The sequence below is a fragment of the Phasianus colchicus genome, chromosome 6 (assembly GCF_987193195.1).
Source record: "Phasianus colchicus chromosome 6, bPhaCol1.hap1.1, whole genome shotgun sequence".
In the NCBI taxonomy this organism is placed as follows: domain Eukaryota; kingdom Metazoa; phylum Chordata; class Aves; order Galliformes; family Phasianidae; genus Phasianus; species Phasianus colchicus.
The window spans coordinates 48,209,476-48,233,957 of NC_143441.1; the positions used below are offsets into that span (position 1 = coordinate 48,209,476).

At 37.7% G+C, this 24,482-nt stretch overlaps 1 protein-coding gene across 3 annotated transcripts; it reads left to right on the forward strand.

Moving 5' to 3' along the window:
- The first annotated feature begins 49 nt into the window (after positions 1–49).
- Positions 50–23,351, forward strand: WDR48 (WD repeat domain 48). 3 transcript variants are annotated; one of them, XM_031607824.2, is made up of 19 exons: positions 50–165; positions 6,200–6,340; positions 7,892–7,970; positions 8,182–8,264; positions 8,379–8,508; positions 10,718–10,806; positions 11,595–11,696; positions 11,990–12,214; positions 13,207–13,281; positions 13,629–13,731; positions 14,199–14,296; positions 15,104–15,211; positions 15,530–15,626; positions 16,442–16,537; positions 17,508–17,616; positions 18,870–18,957; positions 19,513–19,589; positions 20,385–20,577; positions 21,511–23,351. In XM_031607824.2, the coding sequence occupies exons 1-19, from the start codon at positions 118–120 to the stop codon at positions 21,604–21,606; spliced, it is 2,037 nt and encodes a 678-aa protein (XP_031463684.1). In that variant the 5' UTR covers positions 50–117; the 3' UTR covers positions 21,607–23,351. The 3 variants fall into 3 exon arrangements, with proteins under 3 accessions (XP_031463684.1, XP_031463685.1, XP_089999330.1); XM_031607825.2 differs by having other exon boundaries at positions 17,511–17,616; XM_090143204.1 differs by having other exon boundaries at positions 96–165; positions 6,179–6,340.
- The last annotated feature ends 1,131 nt before the right edge of the window (positions 23,352–24,482 follow it).

Sequence of the window (24,482 nt, forward strand, 5' to 3'; positions counted from 1 at the left end):
CCAGTCAACGCCGGCGCCCGCGCCTCTTCTCTATACGGGCTTCGGGCAGAGAGGGGGGCGGGACTTCCGGAACGGCTCGTCCTCCTCGGAAGTGACGTCACAGTGTCAACATGCAAGATGGCGGCGCATCACCGGCAGAACACGGCGGGGCGGCGGAAAGTGCAGGTGGGTGCGCAGCTGCGGGGCGCAGCGGGGCTTCGGAGCGGTGTGGGTACGCGTGAGCTGCCCTCAGGGAGATGGCGGGGCCCTGGAGGGGGGCGGTGGTTGCTGGGTGACGGGTCTCCGCGGTGCTTCGTGAGGAAGGCGGTGTTCGGCTCCGCGGCCCGGCTGAGGGGTTGAAGGGGAGCGGCTTTCTCAGCTCGGGGGAAGCAGAGCTGAGCTACCAGGCCGGCTACCGGCAGCCGTTCCTAAGGGAAGGCCGCAGACCGATCGGGCTGTGGATGTGAACGGTAAAAGTCGAGAAAATGGGTTTATTGTGATGTTTCGTTATCTTGTTTGGGATACTGCCAGCACTTTAAATAGTTTTATATCTTTCGGTATGGGAGAGGATTGATGTTTTATGCCTACTTTTAGTGGCAAGTGCAAGTTTCAGCTGTTTTTAACCACTGCATTAAAAAAAATAATAATAATAATATCAATTTGGCTTGAAATAGTCTCAGCATCCTTCCAAACAAAGGTGGGTGTTGTGTCTGAAGGCATCTTTTGTGTTCTGTCACAAAGGGGAAACGTTTTTACCTTATAGTGGTTTTTATAGTTAATGTAAGCACTTGGTCAGTGCTGCATAAAGAATCCCCGTGCCCTTCTGAAAAACCCACTGGCATTCTCAAAAATACAAAGAATCCAAAATATTGCAGCATCATCTGTAGCATGCACAAGTTCTTGAAGATTGGCCTCCCAAGGAAGGGAGTTTTGTAGCTAGCTATTTATTTGACGAACTGCTATCACTGTGTTACTTGATGCTTTTTGTTTCTCCATATCCTGCTATGTTGATCTGGGCTTCAGCCAGTGCACTCAAAGTCTAGATCAACAGAATAACTTTGGTTACATTATATGCGCATACAAAGTATTAAGTATAAAGTAAGTATTTTATTGCAGTCCTATTATTTCACTTACTTGGTTAAATACAGGGTTTTGGTCAGGTAATGGAATTCTCAGTGGCTCTTACATCCATCAGCTGCTGGTAGAAAGTAAAAACCATTAACAGTTTGTTCTGCTTCCCAGTGGCTGAGCATTTAATATTTTTCTGCTTCAAATAATAGAGATTTCTCCTGAAATCTGATTAGAAAAATGCCCATCAGGCATGGAGGAACCTGATTCTTTACAAAACATGAGAGCTGGTTAAGATTTATGTGAGTTTGAACTGTTGTTGTCTCTGATGCACCTGTTTTACTGGTCAGTAAAACCATCCAAAATAGCGTGGGATGCTTCTGCATATAATTGTATATTGCATAAGGGTTTAATCAGGGTAGGTATTTCAGACCTCAAAATAACTTCTGAACGTGGATAAAGGTAAGAATTATAATTATGTAAATGTAAGGCACTCATTTGAAATGTGTTAGTGTTCCAACTGTAAAGTCCCCTTAACTGGGAGGGGAATGGAGATGCAGGGTTTGGGAGTAGTAAACACCACTGTGTGATGAGAAGCAGTTGGCCATGTGCTATGGCTTTCAGATGTGGTACTGTGAATTAATTCAAGATGAAGCCATTTTTCAGCAGGTGTCTTAAAGTAACTTCCCTTCAGGTGAAGCTTATAAATGCTCTTTTCCAAATCTCTTGACACAGCTGGTGAATATCGATGTGATTTGGACCAGTATCTTGATTATGAAATTTGAATCAATTTTAAGTATTTTTATCTTAAAGGTAAAGGCCTGTACAGAGTAAGAAGACTTTGCACTGATTTTGTCATATTTATTCACTAAAACATCTTGACAGCAACTGGAAAGTAGTGAAAGGAGAAACTTCTGTAGGTAGAAATATTTCAGCTACTGATTTTATTTTTGAATGATAGAACTTAGTAAGAACAGGGTAGGTTTTGTATGCAATGTATTTTTTTAAAGATGTTATGTATAGTGTTCTATCTAATCCTTACCCAGTAAATTGATTCACTGTAAAAAGATGTGATGAACTCCTTAACACATTACTGTTATTCTAGGGCTTGGATACTCTGATGAAAATTTAAAATATCAGTATATTCTTAGTTTTAGAAACTTAGGTTATTTTAAAGAGTACCATCTGCAGTGCCAAGATGCTGAAGAAACAGCTTGTTTTATCTTTTCCTTGGTGGTTACCTACTTCATCTCTTATTTTTTAATGCAGCCAATGCATTCTAGGGTTCTTGAAAAATATCTTTTCCCAGTTGTCCATGCCAGCTGCTGTCTTTGAGAATTTCCTTCCACTTAAAAGTAAGAAATGCGTGCCTTCATACCTGGTCTGTTTACTGTTTCTTCCAGTGGAATGCTGGCATTTTTAAAAGCAGATTCTACCCATACATAAAGAAAATCTGTCTTAATGTCTGTATTGTAACTAGGGAGCAAAATTTCCATCTGGTTGATGGAATTGATGAAGGAAATGCATTACAGGTACTGCAAGAACTTGGACTTGTGTATTGAAATGTATCTGATACTACCTGTATCTCTCGTGCTCTTAGTCATTAAAATGGTTAGTCCTGATCCATTTAAGGTACTGAGTTCCATAAATTCTTTATAGTGAGTGTTCATCACTGTAATATTCATGCAGCGTTTACTGCAGTGAAGTGGTGGTGTTTGTTACAGGAGTTTATAAATGCTACAGCATAATAAATATAAAAACCCTTGGTTGTTATTGAAGTATTTCATGCCACAGCTTGCCCTGCCTGGACCATCAACTGGCAATATCACAACAAACTCAGTGTCAGTCATAATCTTTGTGTTTGATGCTGGCTTTGTGAATCGATGAGTGAACCAAGCAGCAATGTGATCTCAGTTGCCTTGTTTGAAATGTCTGCCAGGTGGTGCAAGTCATAGCTTCCTGATGACCTTCACAGTCCTCTCGAGATGCAATGCAACCTCATCTGGTAAAAACGTCCATGCTGTGGCTTAGAGGAGAATTTAATCACAGAAAAACCTGTTGTATCTATTATTTTGTGTGTTTGTGTACACATACTTGAATATATATATTTCGTAACTATTGTATTGTTACTGTATTTTCTAACAGTTATTATTTCTATATTGAGTATCACTCCAATGTAAAACCAAATAATAATACTTCATTTCTCCTCAAAAATAAGGCAACAATGGAGAGTGACATGTGGATAACCAGTATTCTTTCTCTGTTCGCCTTAGTGATCTCTAGGTTTTATTGAATGTGACTGCTGTCCACCAGCCTTAAATAACTGTCAGATATTTTAAATCAAATTGCTGCTGTATTTATTGCTGGATTTCAAGCTCCTTGTTTTGAGAAGCATTCTAGCCCTCTTTCGGCAGACTTTGTGGAAGATTTATTTTGTCCCTTTAAACCGCATGTTAATGTGTAATTAACTATTTGAATACAGTCTTGGATGCTTCTGGCCTTTTGATGTTATTTTTAATTGAGCCCTGCATACCATTTGTCTTGTCTTAGCTTTTTTTGTATTTAAAATGATTGCTTTAGTCTAAATGATTGTGGTTTGCAAGAGTGGACCAACTGATGCTTTTTTGTTTTTGATATAAAAAAGAAACTTATGATTTCCTCTCTGACTCCAGAATGTCATTAAGTTTGGGAGTGGGAGAGTCCATATTTATGCAATCCTTATTATTTTCCATTCATATTTTGTTCTTGAAATGTAGTTCAACCTGCTGCCAGCTCTTGTCCTGCTCTGAACACAGAAGTGCTATTCATTTGCAATGGTGTTATGGTATCCAATACACTAGCTAACTGCAAAATCACTTTATTTCATTCTAATTCTCTCCCCTTGTACTTTTAAGGACTTCTGGATTATTTTTAGTGTTTGAAGTAAGTAATTGGCAGAATGCTGTGAAAAGTAGTGGTTATTTCCAGGTATTATTCTAAGTGTTGAGCTTTTTTGTTAATTTTCTGTCTTTATTTTTTTCCCCATTCAATCTGTCACGTATTTACACACAGCAAAAAAAAAACAAACAACCAAACAGTAGGAAATAAGATATTTTAAATTCAGTTGCCGTTGCAGAGTCCTTTGGTCAGGTCTTTCACAGAAAAGAAACAGCATGATTCAACACTAAACTGGTACCAGCATCTTCCATTTGCTCTTAAGTCTATCAGAGACTTATTAACCCTGAAACAAGATACTTGCTCTAATTTTCTCGCTTCTCTCAAAATATAAACAACGCTTGTAAAGAGCTGAACAGCTTGCATTTAGTCTTTTCATTACTTTTATTCAGAAGTTGGAAAGCAGTGTGACTTTGCCCATCTTTCTTGATTTGTGTGTTAGACCTTGACTTTGATTCTTTGGGTTAGGTAGGCTGCATGGGCATTTAAACAACATAGATGTGGCATGGTCGAGGCCAGATGAAGTGCTGCAGGGGCATCTTGCTCTGTACATAGAATCATATCTTAGAATTGTAGAATGGCCTGGGTTGAAAAGGACCACAATGATCATCTAGTTCCAACCCCCTGCTGTGTGCAGGGTCACCAACCAGCAGACCAGGCTGCCCAGAGCCACATCCAGCCTGGCCTTGAATGCCTCCAAGGATGGGGCATCCACAGCCTCCTTGGGCAACCTGTTCCAGTGCCTCACCACCCTCTGTGTGAAAAACTTCCTCCTGATATCTAACCTAAACCTCTCCTGTCTAAGTTTAAAACCATTCTCCCTTGTCCTATCACAGTCCACCCTTGTGAACAGTCATTCCCCTGCCTGTTTATACGCTCCCTTCAAGCACTGGAAGGCCACAATGAGATCTCCCTGGAACCTTCTCATTTCCAAGCTAAACAATCCCAGTTCCCTCAACCTTTCCTCATAGGAGAGGTGCTCCAGCCCTCTGGTCATCTTAGTGGCCCTCCTCTAGACCTGCTCCAAGAGCTCCATGTCCTTCCTGTGCTGGGGGCCCCAGGCCTGGAAGTGTTTTAACAGCAGTATTATACATGGTTGGTCAGTGAAAAAAAATTTCTTTATACTGCTCTAAGGTGCTTATGGGACTGAAAAGTTAATTTCATAAAGTCCAAAACTACTCCTTGAAAGAGTTTTCAAAAAACTGGCACTTATATATCCAAATGATTCCTGCTGTTGGCAGGTTGTGTTCTGTCAAGCTTAATGTTTTACCCTGTTGTAATTGTTTTCCAGAATCTGGAAAGGAGGATAGCATTTGTTTCCCCCCACATTATCTCTGAATGGAGAGCTTTCTTCTTAGCCATATGCAAACACTGCATGAGTGGTCAGGAGAGAGGCAGCATGGTGTGAATGGGTTGGCTTGGAAGCATCTGTAGTGCTTTATAACTGTGCTTACTGCACGAGTAATAGTGCAGAGCGTTGTAAACCTTGCAGTTTGTCCCCTTAAATCTGCATTTGATGTTTCTGAATAAAACAATGAAGTGAGCAAAGCACACTGTGCTGTCAGATACAGAAGGACTGAAACTGAAAGAAAAATTTCTCTAATTGGAAGAAGACTAAATATTTCTGCTTCTTATTATGTTAGAAAGGAGATAGGTTTTTTTTTTCTTTTTTTAAAGAACACACAAAAAAATATCAAAATACTGCCTTTCTCCAAGTGTCATAAAAGTATTAATAGTGATAGCTGGGATAGAATTTGAACCTGCAGTCTTTCAGTGCGTTGTAATCCTTGCTGGCGGTATCCTCTCCCTGCAAGGCTGGAAAACACTGTCATCACAGTTTTAGAAACCGTGAAACCTGCTTAGAAAATGAGACACGAATGCATCGTGTTGTATGGGATCATCCAGAATCATTGTGCAGAGCGGGGAATTGAACTAAGGATTCTCCCAGTGTAAGCCTGATTTGTAAGGATTAAATAATCCCTTGGGCTCCTTGTGTAGCACTGCTAACATCTTCTTTGTAACTCTTCCCCATTCTCAGGGGGAGGAAATTGACTGAGGGCAGCGATGGTAACTTTCAAACTGGCTGACTCATTTAATGCTTTTAAAGCTCTTAGTATTTTCTACCTGAGAACCTCACTGGAATGAAATTAGATGGTGGCGTTTTGTGGCCAATTCAATATCCTAATACCATAATCAGGTCTGTGTAAATGTATTTTAGGTCTCCTATGTGATTAGAGATGAGGTGGAGAAGTATAACCGAAATGGGGTAAATGCACTTCAGCTGGATCCAGCATTAAATAGACTCTTCACAGCAGGCCGAGACTCTATTATAAGGATATGGAGTGTCAATCAGCACAAGGTAAGCCAAGAGAATTTCTCAGTCTAAATCTGCTTTGTGTTTTTTTCAGTTAGTATGCTACAGGTGTATACCATATATACCAGATTTTAACATCTGCCAGTCGTGGTAGAAAAATGCTTTTGGTAAATGTTCATATTGTAACGAGATATATTGGAGTTTACAAACCCACATTTGGGCCAACATCCTAAAGAACTAATCACAACTGAGATAAATTAAATGTAGAATGTTGCAATTCTACATTTATGTTGTAGTCATAAAAAAAGATTGCTTAGGTCTGTATATTATGTTAGTTACAAATGAACCTTTGGTGAGCTCTTTTATAGATTCTGATATCTTGGGAGGATCTCTACTTGTTATCTCCTCTTTATTATTATTTTTAAGACTTTAAGTTGATCACATCCTATTAGCTCTACTTTCTTTCAACACTGCATTTGATCTTCTAGCTAAGGAAAGCTTATTAAAGCATTATGCCAAACAACTCTGGCTCTTGGACTCTCCTCAAAAGAGTGGTGTTTCAGACCCTTAGTTGTCTTGGCCTTTTCTTGGACTCTCTTCAGTCATTCTATGTTTCTCTGGTGTTGGAGGGCACAGAACTGGACACAGTGCAGAAGGATCACCTCCTTCTACCTGCTGATGATACTTTGCATAAGGCAGCCCTGGATACCATTAGCCTTCTTTGCAGCAAGGTCACAGTGCTAGGTCATGTTCAACGTGATGTCCAAAGGACCCCCGAGTCCTTTTCTACCAAGCTGCTTTCCCCTTAGGGGTCACCAGCCTTGGCTCCTTCTGAACAAAAGGTGAGTGTTAAGAATCTGAGCAAATTACTGGAAACCAGGGCTTCCATGTGAAATATGCAGGAGATAACATTTCTGTCAGACTCTTTTCAGTGGCGAGCAATAATAGAACAAGGGGCAGCAGGCAGAATCTGGAACCTAGAAAGTTCCATAGTAACACAAGGAAGAAATTCTTCACTGTCAGAGGGGCAGAGCACTGGAACAGCCTGTGCTGAGAGGTGCTATGGTCTCCTCTGGAGATGTTCAAGACTTCTCTGGATGCCTACCTGTGTGCCCTGCTGCAGGGAGCTGCTTTAGCGCGGGATTGAATTCTGTGATCTCTTGAGGTCTCTTCCAGCCCCTAAAATTCTGTGATTCTATAAGCTTCAAGGCTGAGAGATCCAGAGAGATCTTTGTATTGTGTTTTAGTTGTTCTGCTACAGAGAGAAACAGAACAAGTCTAATCCTATGAATGCAGAAATAACTTTAGCTTGGCAGACACTGCCATTTTAGTTGTTTTTCTGTGATACAAAACTAAACATTTTGAGGTGAAATTCATCATGAAATGGGAATGAGTTTAAAATATATAGGAGGTTCCCTGAGAATTACTTTGTGATATGGCATTTTAAAAAAAAGTGGAATAGTGACTTCAAGTAGAATCACGTTAGTCAACTTTTGGTCCATTCGAAGATTGCAAATGTCACAACAGAATCTGATAGTTGCATTATCTTTTCCTTTCACAAGGGGATTTTAAACTTTTTTTTTTTGTAATTTCCAGCAAGACCCGTATATTGCATCTATGGAACATCACACGGATTGGGTAAATGATATTGTACTCTGCTGCAATGGTAAAACATGTAAGTACTGTCTTCTATAAGCATATAAAATTTATTTCTATGGTGCGTGTTGTTAATTTGATAAAATTCTGTAAGCACATTTAAATGAATTGTACATACACATTTTGTTTTCATTGAATCATTTTTTAAGAAGCTTAGAGGATTGTTCAGACATTTTCTAAGGTAATATATAAAAGCTATTAAAGTTCACTCTTTATCCTTCCCCATTTAGTGATATCTGCTTCTTCAGATACTACTGTTAAAGTGTGGAACGCGCATAAAGGATTTTGCATGTCAACACTAAGGACACATAAGGTGAAAAACATTATTTGTTACCACTATATATTACAATTAACAACCTTTAAAATGTTGTGATGTAAGCTTCAAGTGTATAATATTGTTGAGTCACATTGTTACACTTTGTTATAGGATTATGTGAAAGCCTTAGCATATGCAAAAGATAAAGAACTGGTAGCATCTGCCGGGCTGGACAGACAAATATTCCTCTGGGATGTAAATACTCTAACAGCACTGACTGCCTCAAACAACACTGTCACAAGTAGGTATCTGGGGATGGGAGACAAATGCAGCATATTTTATTGAACAAGCATAATCTGTGAGATCATTTTAAGGCTAGAGATACCCATTTCTGTGTGCAGATTAAAAAATGTGCAAAAATCTGTAAGTTTTTGAGGGTATATACTTGGTCCATTTATTGTGTTAGACAATAGTTGCAGATGTTGAACAGCCAACAGTCATGCTCAGAATAAAGATACAGGTCTATTTGGACCTCTTTTCCTGAGATGTAATGTAAAGTTCACAGAGCTTTAGCTTATGAGGCTTTTTGCTCCTTAGCTAGTACAGAAAATGCACCGAGAATATCTGGAGGGGAAATTTCTATAATGTGTTTTGTGTTTATTTAGATGCTGCAACAAATGTAGTACAGTCCCTAGAGCAGAATTTGATACATTCAATAGATGTATCTGTCAGAAGAATAAAGTTAGTAGGTAAATTTAGATACAAATTGCTGCCATTATGGGTGATACAGAAGTAATGGTAGGGTACTGGAAAGATTTAATTTGGTAGTTAAATGTTAGGAGGCAAGGGGATGCTGTCAGTGGGTTCTACATCAGATTTAATCCTTAATTTTATCATTATTTTTTAAGGAGTACTCTTCATTTCTTCTCTGTCCCTTTAAAGATATTACAGTATATTGAAATTCACTGTTTTTTCACCCAGAGAGCAATCCTAATCTCAGTTTCTTAGAATTGTCAGAACAGTGTTGGTCAAGTTTCTCTTCTGGAAAGTGTGACACCAACCTTCAAGTTGGGTAATATTTAATTGCTTGAGTGAGTGACACAAACCTGGGCCATCAGCAACCTGTTTTGTGACAGCTCTTACGTTTTGTGGAGGGAGATCTAGTTTGATCACAGTGTGCTTTGCTGCCTGTAGGTACTTCAGAAGTATACTGTTCAAAGTGAGTGGTCTCTTTCATTTTATATGGAGTGTTTGATCTGTGTACAGGATTTTTAATTCAGTTTTAGCCCTGTGCTGACATGTTTGTGTAGCCTTCAGCAGAGATGGTTTCCATTGAGCTATTTTGGACCCCAAAATAAGTGGGGTGACATGACTGCACACAGCTAAATAGTTTTGTTTTCTGTGGAAGTTTGCTATCACTCAAACGAGTGTTTTGTCACCAGATTTTGCTGATAACTTTAAGACATGTCGTGTTTTGGTTGAACAGGGAATATTTTGAGAAAAGAATTGGCTTGGTCTAGGGGGGAAGAATGAGTTTCTTAAATGCTGCTACCGTGATACAGAACCCAAATAATTTGTTTTGAGCACAAAATGAAAAGGAAGTAGAGGCATTACCTCTAAGATGACAGAAATAAATTTGTATTTCTGGTGTTAGAGCAGTAGTGCTTGGTAAGGGAGAGGGAAGAGAAGCAGGCAAAGTTGTTCTTCGTAAGTACAGTGTTCCCAACTAAAAATGCTTCTGGTGGGAAGAATGTGTGTTCTGAATGAACTGGCTTTCCACAGTTCTTTCAAACAGCACTTATTTCATCAGAGTGCAAGTGAAGGCTGTGGTTTAATTTGCTGTCTGATTACAGGGTACACAAGCCAACATTAAAAGGAAGCCTGTTTTTAAAGAGTGTCTCTCAATCAGCATAGCTATAGTTTAAATTAGATGAGGAGTTTTGCTTCTGAGTGGCTGTCCCTTCTAGAAGAGGAAGGAATTGAGCACTGCTTCTTTTCCAGTATGAATTTTGTTTCCAAGTACTTAAGATTCTCTCCGTTCTCAATGTCCTCCTGCCCATGTTAGCACCATAGTTTTAAAGCCTTTTATAGGTTATATGCTTGTTGGACAGTGTGCTAAACTTAAAGATTTTTATTACTGCTTTTTAGGTTGCTTGGCTTGGAAAAATCTCTGCACTTAAATTCAAGCACTTATTAGGAGATCACTTAGAAGTACCATTCTCTAAGTAGTTACAAACCACAAGACTACCTTGCATTGAATCATTGTGGACACCAGGATTGTAGTGAAGTTCTATACAGCACTAGATCACGAGTCAGAAAGCATAGCAATATGCTGTCTACAGTCTTGCTCTTCTTTTAGCAGAGCCCCATATGTGGAGTAGGATGGCACTATTATAGATCAAAACCTACATTTGATTCTGTAAAGATAGTGGGTTTTTTGGTGAATAAATAACTACATTTTCAAGTGGCAACATTAAAATTGAAAATGTTAACTTTTTGCTTTGAAACAGCTTCTTCCCTGAGTGGGAACAAAGATTCTATCTATAGCCTTGCAATGAATCAAATGGGAACAGTTATTGTTTCGGGGTCCACTGAGAAGGTAAGCAAAAATCTTGTAAGGCTTATTCTGCTTCTGTTCAAATGTTAATGTAAAGAAAAGAGACAATTTTACTCATGTTCAGTTCTATGCCTGTAGCAGCTTTTGTGTTTTAAGTAAGGAAAGTTGAGGCTTTTTTGTTTTTTGGTTTTTTTTTTGAGTGGAAGTCGAAGTATCAGTCATCTATAGATTATGTATTAAAACTATGGCTTGTGTAAACCTCTGTACATCAGAGATCATTTAATTTCATTGTAAGAGCTCTAATTTTGGGGTCATTACTCAGCTGATCATACAAACTGAAGCGTGTACCACTGGTGAAAAAGAAATGATACAGCAACTTCCAAGGCCCCCATGGGGTGGTTAGTAAAGTGAGCTAGTGAAACTTTGTGTTTGATGGTGTTTGTTGTAGAGAAAGGTAAAGCACCCATCAGTTCTTTGTCAATGTGAAAATGAAAGTAGAATATACCAGAATATGCCAGGTTCTCAGAATTTTTTTTCTTTCCACACATCACACTCTCTTGCTTCCAGTCACTTCCATTCATTAAGGTCTTTAGAAGACAACAGAAAAAGCCAGAACAAATACCATTACAATCAAGGGAAGAAAATCCTGTCTGTTTATTAGAGATGCATAAGATGTAGTTGTGTATCCTGTTCTAATGAAATATGCTTTTGGTGATGGATGTGTACTTATTGAGGGTAAGGGTCAGTTTATTCAGAAAGGCTTAATTATATAGAGAAAATGCATAAATAGAAAGAATGTTAATGCAGTTATTCTGTGTCTGTTTATGTAGGTTCTCAGGGTGTGGGATCCAAGAACTTGTGCAAAACTAATGAAACTCAAAGGACACACAGACAATGTAAAAGCTTTGCTGTTGAACAGAGATGGTACCCAGGTATGTGTTTCTATTTGAGGCAAGGCATTTTGCAGAACGCGGAAAGGTCATTAATGTCTTTTCAGCACAATAACTGCTCTATGTTGTAGATTACAGAAGATATACCAACAAGAATTGTTTAGATGCTGAGTGATTGAGGGGGAGGCTGACAGTGAATGGAGTTCATGTATGGGAAAGTGATGAATACAAACTGTGACGAGAGTTGTTAACTGCCACTTTTCATTTAGCATCATCTTAGTAGAAAAAGAAGAATTATGAAAGGTTTTTATGAAATTACAATGATTGTTGCTCAGTGTCTTTCAGGCAGTTCTGATGGGACTATTCGGCTGTGGTCCCTTGGGCAGCAGAGATGTATAGCCACATATCGAGTCCATGATGAAGGTGTTTGGGCTCTGCAGGTCAATGAAGCATTCACTCATGTTTATTCAGGAGGAAGAGACAGGAAGATCTATTGTACAGATTTACGGAATCCTGATATTCGTGTGCTTATTTGTGAAGAAAAGGCACCAGTTCTTAAGGTAATTGGTTTTGTTTCACAAAATCACAGAATGGTTTTTGTCAGAAGGTATCTCTGGGGATTATTTTGTTCAACCCTGTGTTCAAGTAGGACCATCTAGAGCCAGTTTCCTAGGACCAATTCAAGATAGTATTAGAAATCTCCAAGGAGGAACACTTTGTAACACCTTTTCTGGTACTTCTTGGTGACCCTCACAATCTAAAAAATATTAATAATATAAAAAAAAAAAAAGTTGTTTCCTGCTCTTCAAAGGGAGCCTCTTGTTTTTCAGTTTGTGCCATCTGCTTCTTGTCCTGGCACTTACCCTGTCTAATGAAACAGTGGCTTCAGGTGTATGCTGACAGAAGATTGTATACTGCACATTTTTACTTGACCAGCAGCCTCCAATATTTTGGAGTTTTTTTGTCTTAAATTACATCTGAAACTTATTTGTCTGAAGAAATACCTGATTGCTACCAAAAATGTATAAAATTCAGACATTACTGAAATTGAGGACGTTTTAAATATGAAAGGTTACTTTTACTGGGCTCTAGTACGGTTTTTAGAAAGCAAATCAGCACTGCCAAGGCTTGAGATAAAAATTAATTGCTTCTTAGAAATATATGCACAGAACTGTATTAGTAATATTTTGCATAATCACTGGAACCAGCAGCAAGATTTCTGAACACTGAAACAGTGTGATCTTAACTGGGAAAAAACGTGTGCATGAGTCTGAGTCTTTTGAGGACATTGCTTTTGAAGAGTCTGCTGATCAAATGTTTTTTATTATCTGTAACTCTTAATGACATGACAGTGTAACATGTAGGTGTAAAAAAAGTGTGATTGAAACAGAAACCAGTATATAAGCCATATAAATGTGTATATATATATGTATATTGCTTATACACTTAAGCCAAGATAGTGCATTCACATGGAAAGCCATTATACAAGCTGTGCATACACAGAGCAAAGTTAAATTGAGTGACTGAAAATATCTATAATTCTGTTATCTAGATGGAACTTGATAGATCAGCTGATCCTCCTCCAGCAATTTGGGTTGCAACAACTAAATCCTCTGTGAATAAATGGGTAAGTGATAAATATTTTATGCTCTGTGGATTCAAGTATGTCATCATGGAATTTGCAGTCTTGCTTTAGGATCTAGTGGAGTGTTACTTGCAATTAGACTGAATTGAGATGATCTATAACATTTTTTCTTTGTTCGTTTAAATCATGAAATGTGAATACTCAAGTTGACCAAAATATATAAATCTTTGAGTTACTTCCTTTATTATCTCCGCTGCTTTTATTTATAAAATATCCAACACTGAATGGTTAACATCTGAATAGCAACACGAACTGGCACTTCTTAGTCAAGGTAAAAGCAAAGTTTTTTGAAATGATTGAATGTGTCCTTATTTTGTTTGCTTCTTTAGACTTTGAAGGGAATTCATAATTTTAGAGCATCTGGGGACTATGATAATGATTGTACCAATCCTATACCACCCCTATGTACACAGCCTGACCAAGTTATAAAAGGTAAACAGCTGTTTTCCTGAGCGCTTGTAAAATGTTATCATTAGCAGAAATGGTAGATCTTTAAGACTAGCTCACATTCTTAGCTATCTGACACTTTGATTTCTGAAAAGTCCTTGGCTCTGTTTAAGGACTGTTCTGTAACAACTTTATGCATTGCTCTGCAGCAAATGAAAACATAGGTGCTACAACTACTGTTTTATAAAAAATCCAAAATACAGCATCATATGAGCATCTACAGAGAAAATTAACTCTATCCTGGGCAAAACCATGATAAATAATATCAAAAACAGGACGAGTATCATTTATGTAGTGTTAGTTATGGCTGAATAGCATTTAAATATTGGTGGTGCTTGCGTAATATAGTTAAACCAAAGAATAATCACTCCTGTTGTGTTACGTGGTTTGATTTACTGTAAAGCTAGACAAAAAGATAAGTGTAGTGACCTTAATTCTTGTTTGTTTGGCAGGGGGTGCTAGTATCATTCAGTGCCACATTCTTAATGACAAGAGACACATATTAACCAAAGACACAAATAATAATGTGGCATACTGGGATGTCTTAAAAGTAAGTACATAATTTTAGATAAAACATCTACTGTTGGATGATCAGTAATTATTTTGTGGGGGGGGGTCTGAAATATTTCTTTTTGTTACCGGAGTTTCTTCTGGTTGAAAAATAAGTCATTTTTCTGTCCTAAGACATAATGCAAAGATGACTTTTTTGAAAGAGGAGAGAACGTTATTCAGCCTTTCTGCATCTTAAGAGCCTCTTTGCCCAGTGTTGGATAATAACATCTTCATTTGCTTTAAATTCAGACCCTTAATATAGCATGCTCAACTGTCCTACTGAGCTGCTGACTGTAGTGAAAAAGAAGGGAATGAGAATGAAGAACGTGGATTTGTACTAAAAATGTTTCAGAGGACTTGTAGAAAAGTGAATGTTTTCTTTTGGCTTACAGCTGGTATATACTTGAGAACAATATTAGGACCAAGGCAGGTGTTAATGTTGATTTGGTACCTTCATTCAGTTATTTTTAGCTTTTGTTATTAGAGCTTTCAGCAACTTTTCTTAGATACATCTGCATACATACTCAATTTGGAGATGGGTTACTCATCAAGTCAAAGTGTGTTGTCTTGTGTTTAAGATTACCTTTTTCTTCCTTTTCCTTCTCTGCTGGCTTGATGCTGTTACCTCAGAAAAAATGCGTTCTTCAATTTATGAAGAAAAACTTGAAGCTTCAACTTGTGTGTTCCTGTACTAAAGAAACGATAATAATTTTGAGTGTATATGAAAATCAAGTATAAGTTTTTAAGAGCTGTTATGATTCAATATGCAGAATTGAAACGTTCCCGTATTCCTTTTGCTGTACAGGCATGTAAAGTTGAAGACCTTGGGAAAGTAGATTTTGAAGAGGAAATTAAGAAGAGATTTAAAATGGTGTATGTGCCAAACTGGTTCTCAGTAGACTTGAAAACTGGGGTGAGCTACAAGTCCTAAATCTCTTCTTCTGGTGTCATATTTTGTATACTATTTCTTCACAACGATTATAGTGTGTTCTAAGTTTTGAAGAACTTATCATTTATCTGATGAGTTTGACTTACTTTGAAGCAAATCAATACATTGTGCCTCCATTCTTAATAATCTGTATGACTTTTACACTATTGTGTCACTTTAAATTCACAAGACAGTTAGGAATTTTTTGCTTTGTATTCCCAGCTGTTCCTTCAGTAAATTTGTAGGGTTGTTTAGTACAATGCAACTATTGCATTCTTCTTGCTCACAGTCTTTTTCCTACAGATGCTGACAATTACTTTGGATGAAAGTGACTGCTTTGCAGCCTGGGTTTCAGCAAAAGATGCTGGATTCAGCAGTCCAGATGGTTCTGATCCAAAATGTACGTTTTTACTAATATTGGTCTTTCACTGAAACATAAAAACAGAACCAATTCCAGTGTTTACATTACAAAACGTTTGTTGGATAAATCAGTTGTTGAGTGGGTTTTAGAGAGATTTACTTGAGACTAAATTTTGCAAAGAGTTCTCCAAAGAAAACATCTTTTTTTTTTTTTGAAATATTCAAGTTGTTTTTTCTTCTTAACTTGGTGTAGTGTAAATGCTAAGTCATGGCCTGAAAAAGTGATTGAGCACCTGGTGAGAAGGCAGGGCCAACGAAGGGGAGCTCAGGTGCAAGCAGTGTGCCTGGCTGACTCCAGGCTCCACCCCTTCCCACACTTCATTTAAGGGTTGGCAGTGGAGGTGAGGGCATCTCTTGCCAGAGATCCCCGCCTACCTGAAGCCTTCTAAATGTAAGCAGCTCTTTTCCTTCATTTCTGCATCTGTGGCTGCTGTATTTAGGCTTGCTCTCATTTGCTGTAGCCAAAAACTTTGCTGCCCTGTTATTATCCCACTTGGTTTTAGACATCCAGGAAGCAAAAGGGGAAAAAGTGATATTCCTAAATGTATTAAAACTAGAGAATGTTGAATTAAGTGAATGAACCAGCAGTAATGATTCTGAGATGTGAGTCTTTCTGAAAAATCAGCTTGTTCTAAAAGATTTAGCCTGCAGTTTTGAGTTTGTGATAAGCAGATATCTGTACCAGTGATTCGTTTGCTTTGGGAACTTTAGGGGAAACTTTCATCCGTGGATCAAATGTAGGATGTTATAAGTCAATGTTTTTGATGTAACTGAAGTTCTGCTGTGTCTTGACAGTGAACCTTGGAGGGCTTCTATTGCAAGCACTTTTGGAGTACTGGCCTAGAACACACATCAATCCCATGGATGAAGAGGAAAATGAAATAAATCATGGTTGGTATTTTAATATTTTCTTTCTTTGAGATTTGTTCTTATATTTTTATATTTTTTGCTTCTTTAACAGTTGCAGCACTTAGCAGACTTCTCTGGATAAATTTCCTGATTATCATACTTCTGTGTATTGACTGCTCACAACTTTGGAGTCAGACAGTATAGAAGTGTAATTCTCAAGCTTTTGTAGTGTTGGCACATCTATGCTGCACTACTTATTTCTGTGAGTTGTCATGGATTAGTGAAACATTCAGAATATTCATTACAGAATCAGAACCTCCATTTGTCCTTCTCAAAAGTAAAAATTCAAAGAAAAAGATGAGAACTTTCTCTTATTGTTGCTTTCAGTTGTTAAACGAACTGCCATGAGGAAATCTTTCGAACTGTAGGACTTCTCTCCTGCTCTACCTTAGCATTATATTCATTCCTTCTCTAATAAATAATAGATCTTTCTTTCTTGGGCTCTTTGCTTAATGTGATTTTACTTTTGGAAGATGTGAATCTTATCTTACAACTTATGTTTCAAGGTATGGAATGACAAAAACAATCTTCTTCAAAAATTGCATAATTAATGCTGAATTCTTTTTAATTTTTGATTTTGCATGGATGTAGAATCATTTCTTCAAGTGTTTGAAGATCAGACTACTAACGCTGTCCAAAAATAAATGAATATAGAATGCAGTGTGGGTTTAAGCTTTACTAGTACTATATCTTGACATTTGGCAAATCCATGTAGAAAAACAAAGCCAGTTTCTTTGAGTTTTGAAAGCACAGAGGAAAATCTTTTTACTCATTAGTGTTCCTTCTAATAAACTTGCCATGTGTTGGAAATGGGGATTTTCTTTCTCTTACAGAGCTTATGATTTTGTTTCGTTTATGAAATTGACTGTAGATGGAGAAAATTTTTTTGGAGTATGTACACCCAGTTTTAAGGTTTAGTACAGTCTTATTGGTGTGTGTGTTTTTTTTCCAGCAGTAAATGGTGAGCAGGAAAACAGAGTCCAGAAAGGAAATGGATATTTTCAAGTACCACCACATACACCAGTTATATTTGGTGAGGCTGGAGGACGCACTTTGTTCAGGTATAGAATCTTAGAAGTATATATAAGTGGCCAAACACTTCCTGCCTTATCAACATGCAATCACTTGTATTTGTTCTGTACTGTGCATTTAAGATGTGCCCTTGGCAGACAAAATAAGCAGCAGTTAATAATACTACTTACATTGTTTAAGCTCACATCTTTGTTGGATGTCAGCAAGGTGTGGGGTCTTGCAGTGTTAAGAGTTATGATAGCTTCTAGTTTCTGTGTTGTAGCTGTGAGATATTTTTTGGTGCCCTCTTCCTGCAAAAGGTAAACTGAACTTTGTTTTAGAAGGAAACTGCAATATTGCAAATTCTTGTAGGACTTTGTTATGCATCTCTTATATTCGTCTCTGAGCATTAATGGTTTGGACAGAATGGCTCCTGCCCACTAGAGAGTTAATACTTATTAGCATAGTGAATTTTAAAGTTGGGAGGTGGTCCTTTTGGGTTTATTGTTTTTTCTTTCACAAGCTGCATAGGTTCCAAAACCATGTAACTTTCAGTACGTGAATGGATCAGCAAAATAGGATTACATTTTTTCAGCTTTGAAAGCTGGGTTTTTCTTTCCAATATTAGTGTATATACATCTTGGCTGGAGCTTAATGTTGCATTCGTTCTGTATGGTGGACTTCAGGTGTTATACAGCTTGTTCTCAAAAGAAAATTGAAATGACTCCATTGGAGGAAACAAGCTTTGCACGTTGGATTTAAGAGCTGGATTGCAGAGATCTCTGGGAAAATACTTGATTAGTATTTATAAAAACAAGGTGTGCTTTGCTATGAAGGAATTAACATAAATGTTTGGCTTTGTTTCATTATTGTATGTGCACACTCCTTAAAATTATTTTTAATTTCAATTTAGTGAGAGTTTAGCAGATGTTTTATATGCAGAGCTCTATTTTTCCAAGCAACTGTCGACAGTGTTGTAAACACTGTCAGAAGGGGAAAGGTGGCTGACAAAACAGTTCTTTTCTGCTTGGGATCCATGATTCTGCATGCAATCCACAAGCAAAGTAGTTTCCTTATTTCTGCCTTAAGGATCCTTCTTGCATGTTAGTTGTTTATTATCCTTTGTAGGAAATACCTGACCACTTTCTCAGTAAGCTTGATCCTGTGAAAGGCTAGCTAACCAACTTCAAGTTTCAAGCATGTTAAAAGGGCACATCCTCTCCTGAATGCTTTTTAATGTGTGTTATGATGATTGATTTCTGTACACTGAACGTTTTCATTCATAGAGCTGACTTCTTTGTAGGTTATTATGTCGGGATTCAGGTGGTGAAACGGAGTCTATGCTTCTGAATGAGACTGTGCCACAATGGGTCATTGACATCACTGTGGACGTAAGTTTCCCACATGTAGACTTCAGGTTTTGTTTGTTGAAGGTCAACTACAAAATTCTTAACTGAGCTCAATCTAAATAACGTTCAGTTTTTCTGTCTTTCACGTACCGTATTTTAAAATAAGTGGTCTCAAGGACTGTACTCAAGACCCTTGAATAAGCATGATTTTTTTTGAAGTGTCCAATTAAGGTTTTTTGTGCATTGAAGGCTTAGAAAAGGGTCTCAAATCACTGTGCGTAACAGGAGTCCTTTTCAAGTGTAGAGCTCACGTATAGAGAGTAACCTTTACATTGCTGCTGTATTTTCATATTATCTAGTTTCCTTTGAAGTGAACAATAATTATATTCAAAAGGTAGATGCAGTATGCGTATCACTGAAACTGGAGCACATTGGAAGTGTGAGTAATTTGGAAGCTGTCTGTGGTAGTTGCTTATTAAGAACCTCTTGGTTATTGATCATTAGGGACTGACTATACTTTGCTTACCAGATGGTGGAAATGGGAGCTGATAATAGTTCATTCTAAATTTAACATTTTCCAAATTTATTTCCTTCTAGAAAAATATGCCCAAATTCAATAAGATTCCCTTCTACCTCCAACCTCATTCGTCTTCAGGAGCAAAAACTCTAAAAAAGTAAGTAATAGTGCATATTTGAGTCTCAACTTTTGCATAAAGGGAATTGTAAGCTCAAAAAAACATATTGCTGTAGAGGATCTTACTGTGCTTGATAAACTTGATAAACTGAACACTGAAGTTTTCAGCCATTTAAGCAGCATGCTCTGAAGCATTCAGTTGTATCAGAACCTTTGGAAGAAAATAAAGTTTCTTTCAACTGACAGTTTCTTAAGTGAATGCTAAGAAATCTCTGAAAAACCAAATAACGAAATTTAACTTGGTGCTGTTTTGTTTGTAGTGTTTTCATCAAAACACAGAGGAACTTACAGATTATACTACTGTCCAGAACCACAGTTATGGTTCTTTTCCTCTTTCTAACAGTGATCAATAATAGGTTTTAGAAGGAAAAGGTACAGAACCTGGTAGGGAACACAAAATGGTCTGCCCATTATGTGTGGACTGCATACATTAGAAATCAGTGCAGGTTCTCGAATGTCTAGTCAGTGAGGTGGGCAATACACCTACCATTTATTTGCAGTAATTCTGAGTGTTTGGTTTCTAACCTAATGAGGTTTGATTTCTTGAACTCAGTCTGTCAGATATCTTACTGGTTTTCAGAGATCCTTCGTGCCATTCTTTGGATTGATAGCTGTTGTGTCATGGTATTTTGTTTGGATGATCCTGTTTATCTTTCTATATTATGATAGGTGCAAAATCTAATTGTTTGCGTAGTTTGCTATAGGTTGAGTATCGTGGAAGTAAGAAATAGTTCCTTCAAGTTTTGTCTTGCCAATCTTTATTTACCTTATGTAGAGACCGGCTGTCAGCAAGTGATATGCTTCAGGTGAGAAAAGTGATGGAGCATGTGTATGAGAAGATCATAAACTTGGATAATGAGTCTCAGACAACTAGTTCTTCCAATAATGAGAAAGCAGGAGAACAAGAAAAAGAGGAGGACATTGCTGTGCTCGCAGAAGAGAAAATTGAACTTCTTTGCCAGGACCAGGTAAGTCACTCAGGAATTTTTAGATCACGAATAAAACCAGCTTCTAGCAGTCAAGCAGTTGTGAATTTCTGAGCACTGATATGGAAATATACCACAGATTATCTGCTGCATTTAAAAGTAAGTAAATACTATCTTATTGTGTTAACTGACACAAGTTCAGACAGTAGTGGATGGCTGGGCCAGAGAATTCATGAAGAATGCCTATTTCATTCAGTTCTGACTACCAGCCTTTATAGAATCATGCAATAGTTTCACACCTATGCGCAGCTGAGCTCTCCCATATTGCTCTTTAGTCATTTTCCTCAAAGAGGAAGAGGAGAAAATATCATGGAAGATGGCTCAAGATTTGAGATTAGAACAAGGAGATCACTCACTAATTACCATCACAAGGAACACAGAGTCAGCGTTAGGGTGATTAATATGATTCATTGCCTATTATAACTCAAGCAGGGAGAAACTAAAAGCAAACTAAAAATACCTTCTGACCAACCACCCTCCTCTCCCTGAGCACCAGAGGGAAACAAGAAATGGGGGCTTTGATCATAGTCAATAAATGTATGTAGAACTTGGTAAGCACTGAAATGCAAAAGCAAAATTGAACTGAAAAAAAAATAAAAAGTTTGGCAGAGTTCTTGATATGAGCTCTAAAAATCATCAATTTCCAAATTTTAATCAGGAACTTGTTCCTGACATTTACTTGCATGAAGGTTAAATATTGAGGAAGTGGTTGTTAACGAAATTATACATTAAGTGGGCAAAAACCTCTCCATAACACAAGAGTTTTACTTGCTTGATGACAAATCTGAGCCTTTACACAGTTGATCTTTGATGCCAGTTCACCCATAGGAATGTTTTGCCCAACCTGAGCGTTATACTTTGAATTTTCTGACAGTGCAGCAGACTGATGGAGTAAATGATGTTCTTATTACTCAGGTTTTGGATCCGAATATGGACCTTCGAACTGTAAAGCACTTCATCTGGAAGAGTGGTGGTGATCTGACACTTCATTATCGCCAGAAATCAACGTGAAGGGGAGTAGTGGACTTACATGGTTACTCATTGACTTGACCATAATGTACTGGTTCCAAGAGTAGTACTATAGAAGCCCACTGAACCCCTAAGGTAGATGAGACTTCTAATGACTCAGTATGGATGGAAAATATACGTTTAATTGAAGTGACTAATAGATCTGTAATATAGAGGAAAAAAAACCTGTATGATTTAAACTAAAATCTGTCCTAGTCTCAGTCACTGAGATGGGAGGTCCCTGAGTGGTTGATATTGTGTGAGGTGTACAGAGAATGGATGATAATCCAATGCAGACTTTTGCTTCCTCCTTTTTGCTTTTTTTTTTTCCAGAACTTTATATTGTCATCTGCTCACGCTTGATATGAAACCATTTCCATCACATTAATGAATAGTGGTATTTACAACATAATTTAGAACTGCACAGGCAGTATTTTTATTACATTCCATTCATAAAGTACCTACAGTGGTCTCTCGGGTTACTGAACCATTTCTATCACTTAAAGACATTTGGTAAATAGGTAATGCATACTTCAAAGAATTGGCCCGCTTAATTGCTGATGGAGGATTAACATCAGACTTGTTCTAATACTGTGACTTGAACGTTGCTTTAGAGAGTTTTTGTCCTGCAAAACAAGAACACTAGATAAATATTGTAGCAGGGTCAGTCCAATGATGCTGTGCATCACAATAGGGTGAACGTGCTTTGCTGCAACCTGATGAATTCTTTTTTAATCTATATAACTAGTTCTGGCAATGTGTGCTTTAAGGACACAGCAGTCTAATTTTTGGTAACTTTGCTCTATAACTATGTGACACTTTGTTAAAACTTCAGACCATTCTGAATATAACTTCCAGTGTTTCACGTTGAACTCCAGACAATTCACAGCAGATTTCATACTCATGATGTAAAAATACGTATTCTTTTTTTCTTCCAAAGTTTTATATGCAGTTGTTCTTTTGTTGTAGATGCAGATCTTCTTTTCACTGTTATTTCTAAAAAAAAGAACAAACCTGTGACTGTCGCAGACTCATAGTAGTCTTTTATAGTTTAACTTATTGGGGGGAGGGGGGTAACAGCACTTCAGCTTTTGTTGAGAAAGTGTGGGATTGTCCCAGGAAAACCATTTGTATCCAGAACAAACTAAAATCCTCGTAAAGAAATGATGTAAAGATGACTTGTCTGAAGCAGAAGCACAAGTGCCTTCAGAGGGCAGTACATTAATTGAGTTTCTTCAGGAGACACATGCTCTTGCCCTTCCTGTGTCTTGCTATCAAGATTTAGGTTGAGGCCTAAAGGAAGTCCCAATAGATTATGTTACTGGGATTGTATTGATCAACAAAAAGTGAAATATTTTTCATTGTATTTTATTTGAAAAAATTAAATCATTGCCTTCTGCACTATTAAGCTAACTCAAGAAACTCATTGCTTGAATAAAAAATGTGGCTCAGAACTAAGCTAGCATGTCTTTCACTCATCTTTTGGAAGGGTTGGTTTCAGTTTTTAGACCCATTTCTGTGTATGTTCACTTTAATACAGTTGTGCTATCTCTGCACATTTTTAGTAGTATTTGTGAATTAATGCTTAAAACACAACTGTAATTTTTATTGATAAATTGTCCTGACTTGTATTAACTAATAGCAAGGCTTTGTGCTTTGTTTCAGTAGACTTTTTTCTGGTCATCTTGCTGACCCATTGTATACACTGTACATTCTCCCAATAATTTTGTTTGAAATAACCCGATGTTGTAATTTTTCTTTTTTTCCAAACCATCCTAAAACTGCAATTTCAGGGAAGATTGGCAGAGGAGTCTGCAATGCCAGAAGGATAAATGATGTTTCACAATTGTATAGAATAAAAGGCTTTAGTTAAAAGTCTGAAACTGTTTTGTGTATTGGATCACTTATGTGAGTTTATAACTTGTACCATTGCCACTTAATGGCTGAACTGCAAAGGACTTCTGAGTACTTTGAAGCCTCAAGTAATGGAATGGCTGGGGTAACTGCAGTGCTTCCATCAAAACCTTCCAAGATGATCCTGTAATGTGGGTGAATATGAGAATGTAGCAGGCCTTCAAATGCAAACTTGGAGATGCTGTTGAGATGGAGAATGTGCACAATTAATGCTGCTTTTGCGGGCATTGCTTATTTTCATACTGTGAGAATACTGTGTGCTAACACCAGTGTAGAACATAGGTAGCTCAAGTGAGTTTTCTGGTGTAGAAACATCTGTGCACAAAGTGGCAAATGGGAAAACACCGTTGTGTTTTCTGATGCTGAAAGTGCAGAAATGGAATACTGAAAATATTTCCTGTGGGTGCTATCAGTTGTGATGCTCTGAGAGGAGAGAGCAGTAATGTAGGGGCCAAATGCATTTCCAGTGTTCTCAGAGGGAACAGCAGGTGGGAGGAATCTCTTTTGCTCACCTTTTAATTTTCATCTTGTTTTTTGGAACCTCTTCCTGGAAGTCCTGAAGGAAAGAACCTAAGATGCACTGCCCAGCTTTTCCAAAGTCAACTTGAGACACATCCCAGTGGTGCATCACAAACAGCAAGAGATCTAGATGGTCAGAATCATAGGAAAGGCCATTGAGTTATAGGAGCTTCTTTAATTCCATGCTCAGATTGGAAAGGCTTTGTAAATCAAGTTTTGAGAAACAGAACCTGTTATGAGGAAGAAGATTTACTAGGGCAGGTGATATTTTTCCTTCAGTCAGGGTAGTGCTGAAACCAGCAGTCATAGGCAGTAGTTGTAGTTGAAATGTATCATTTTAGGAGAACTACTTGAAAGATTTAGTGTGAAATTCAGAAAGGCTAAAAATTATATAAATAAAAAAAAGCCCTATTCAAAAATTAAGTCAAAGCCTTTAATTCTAACTC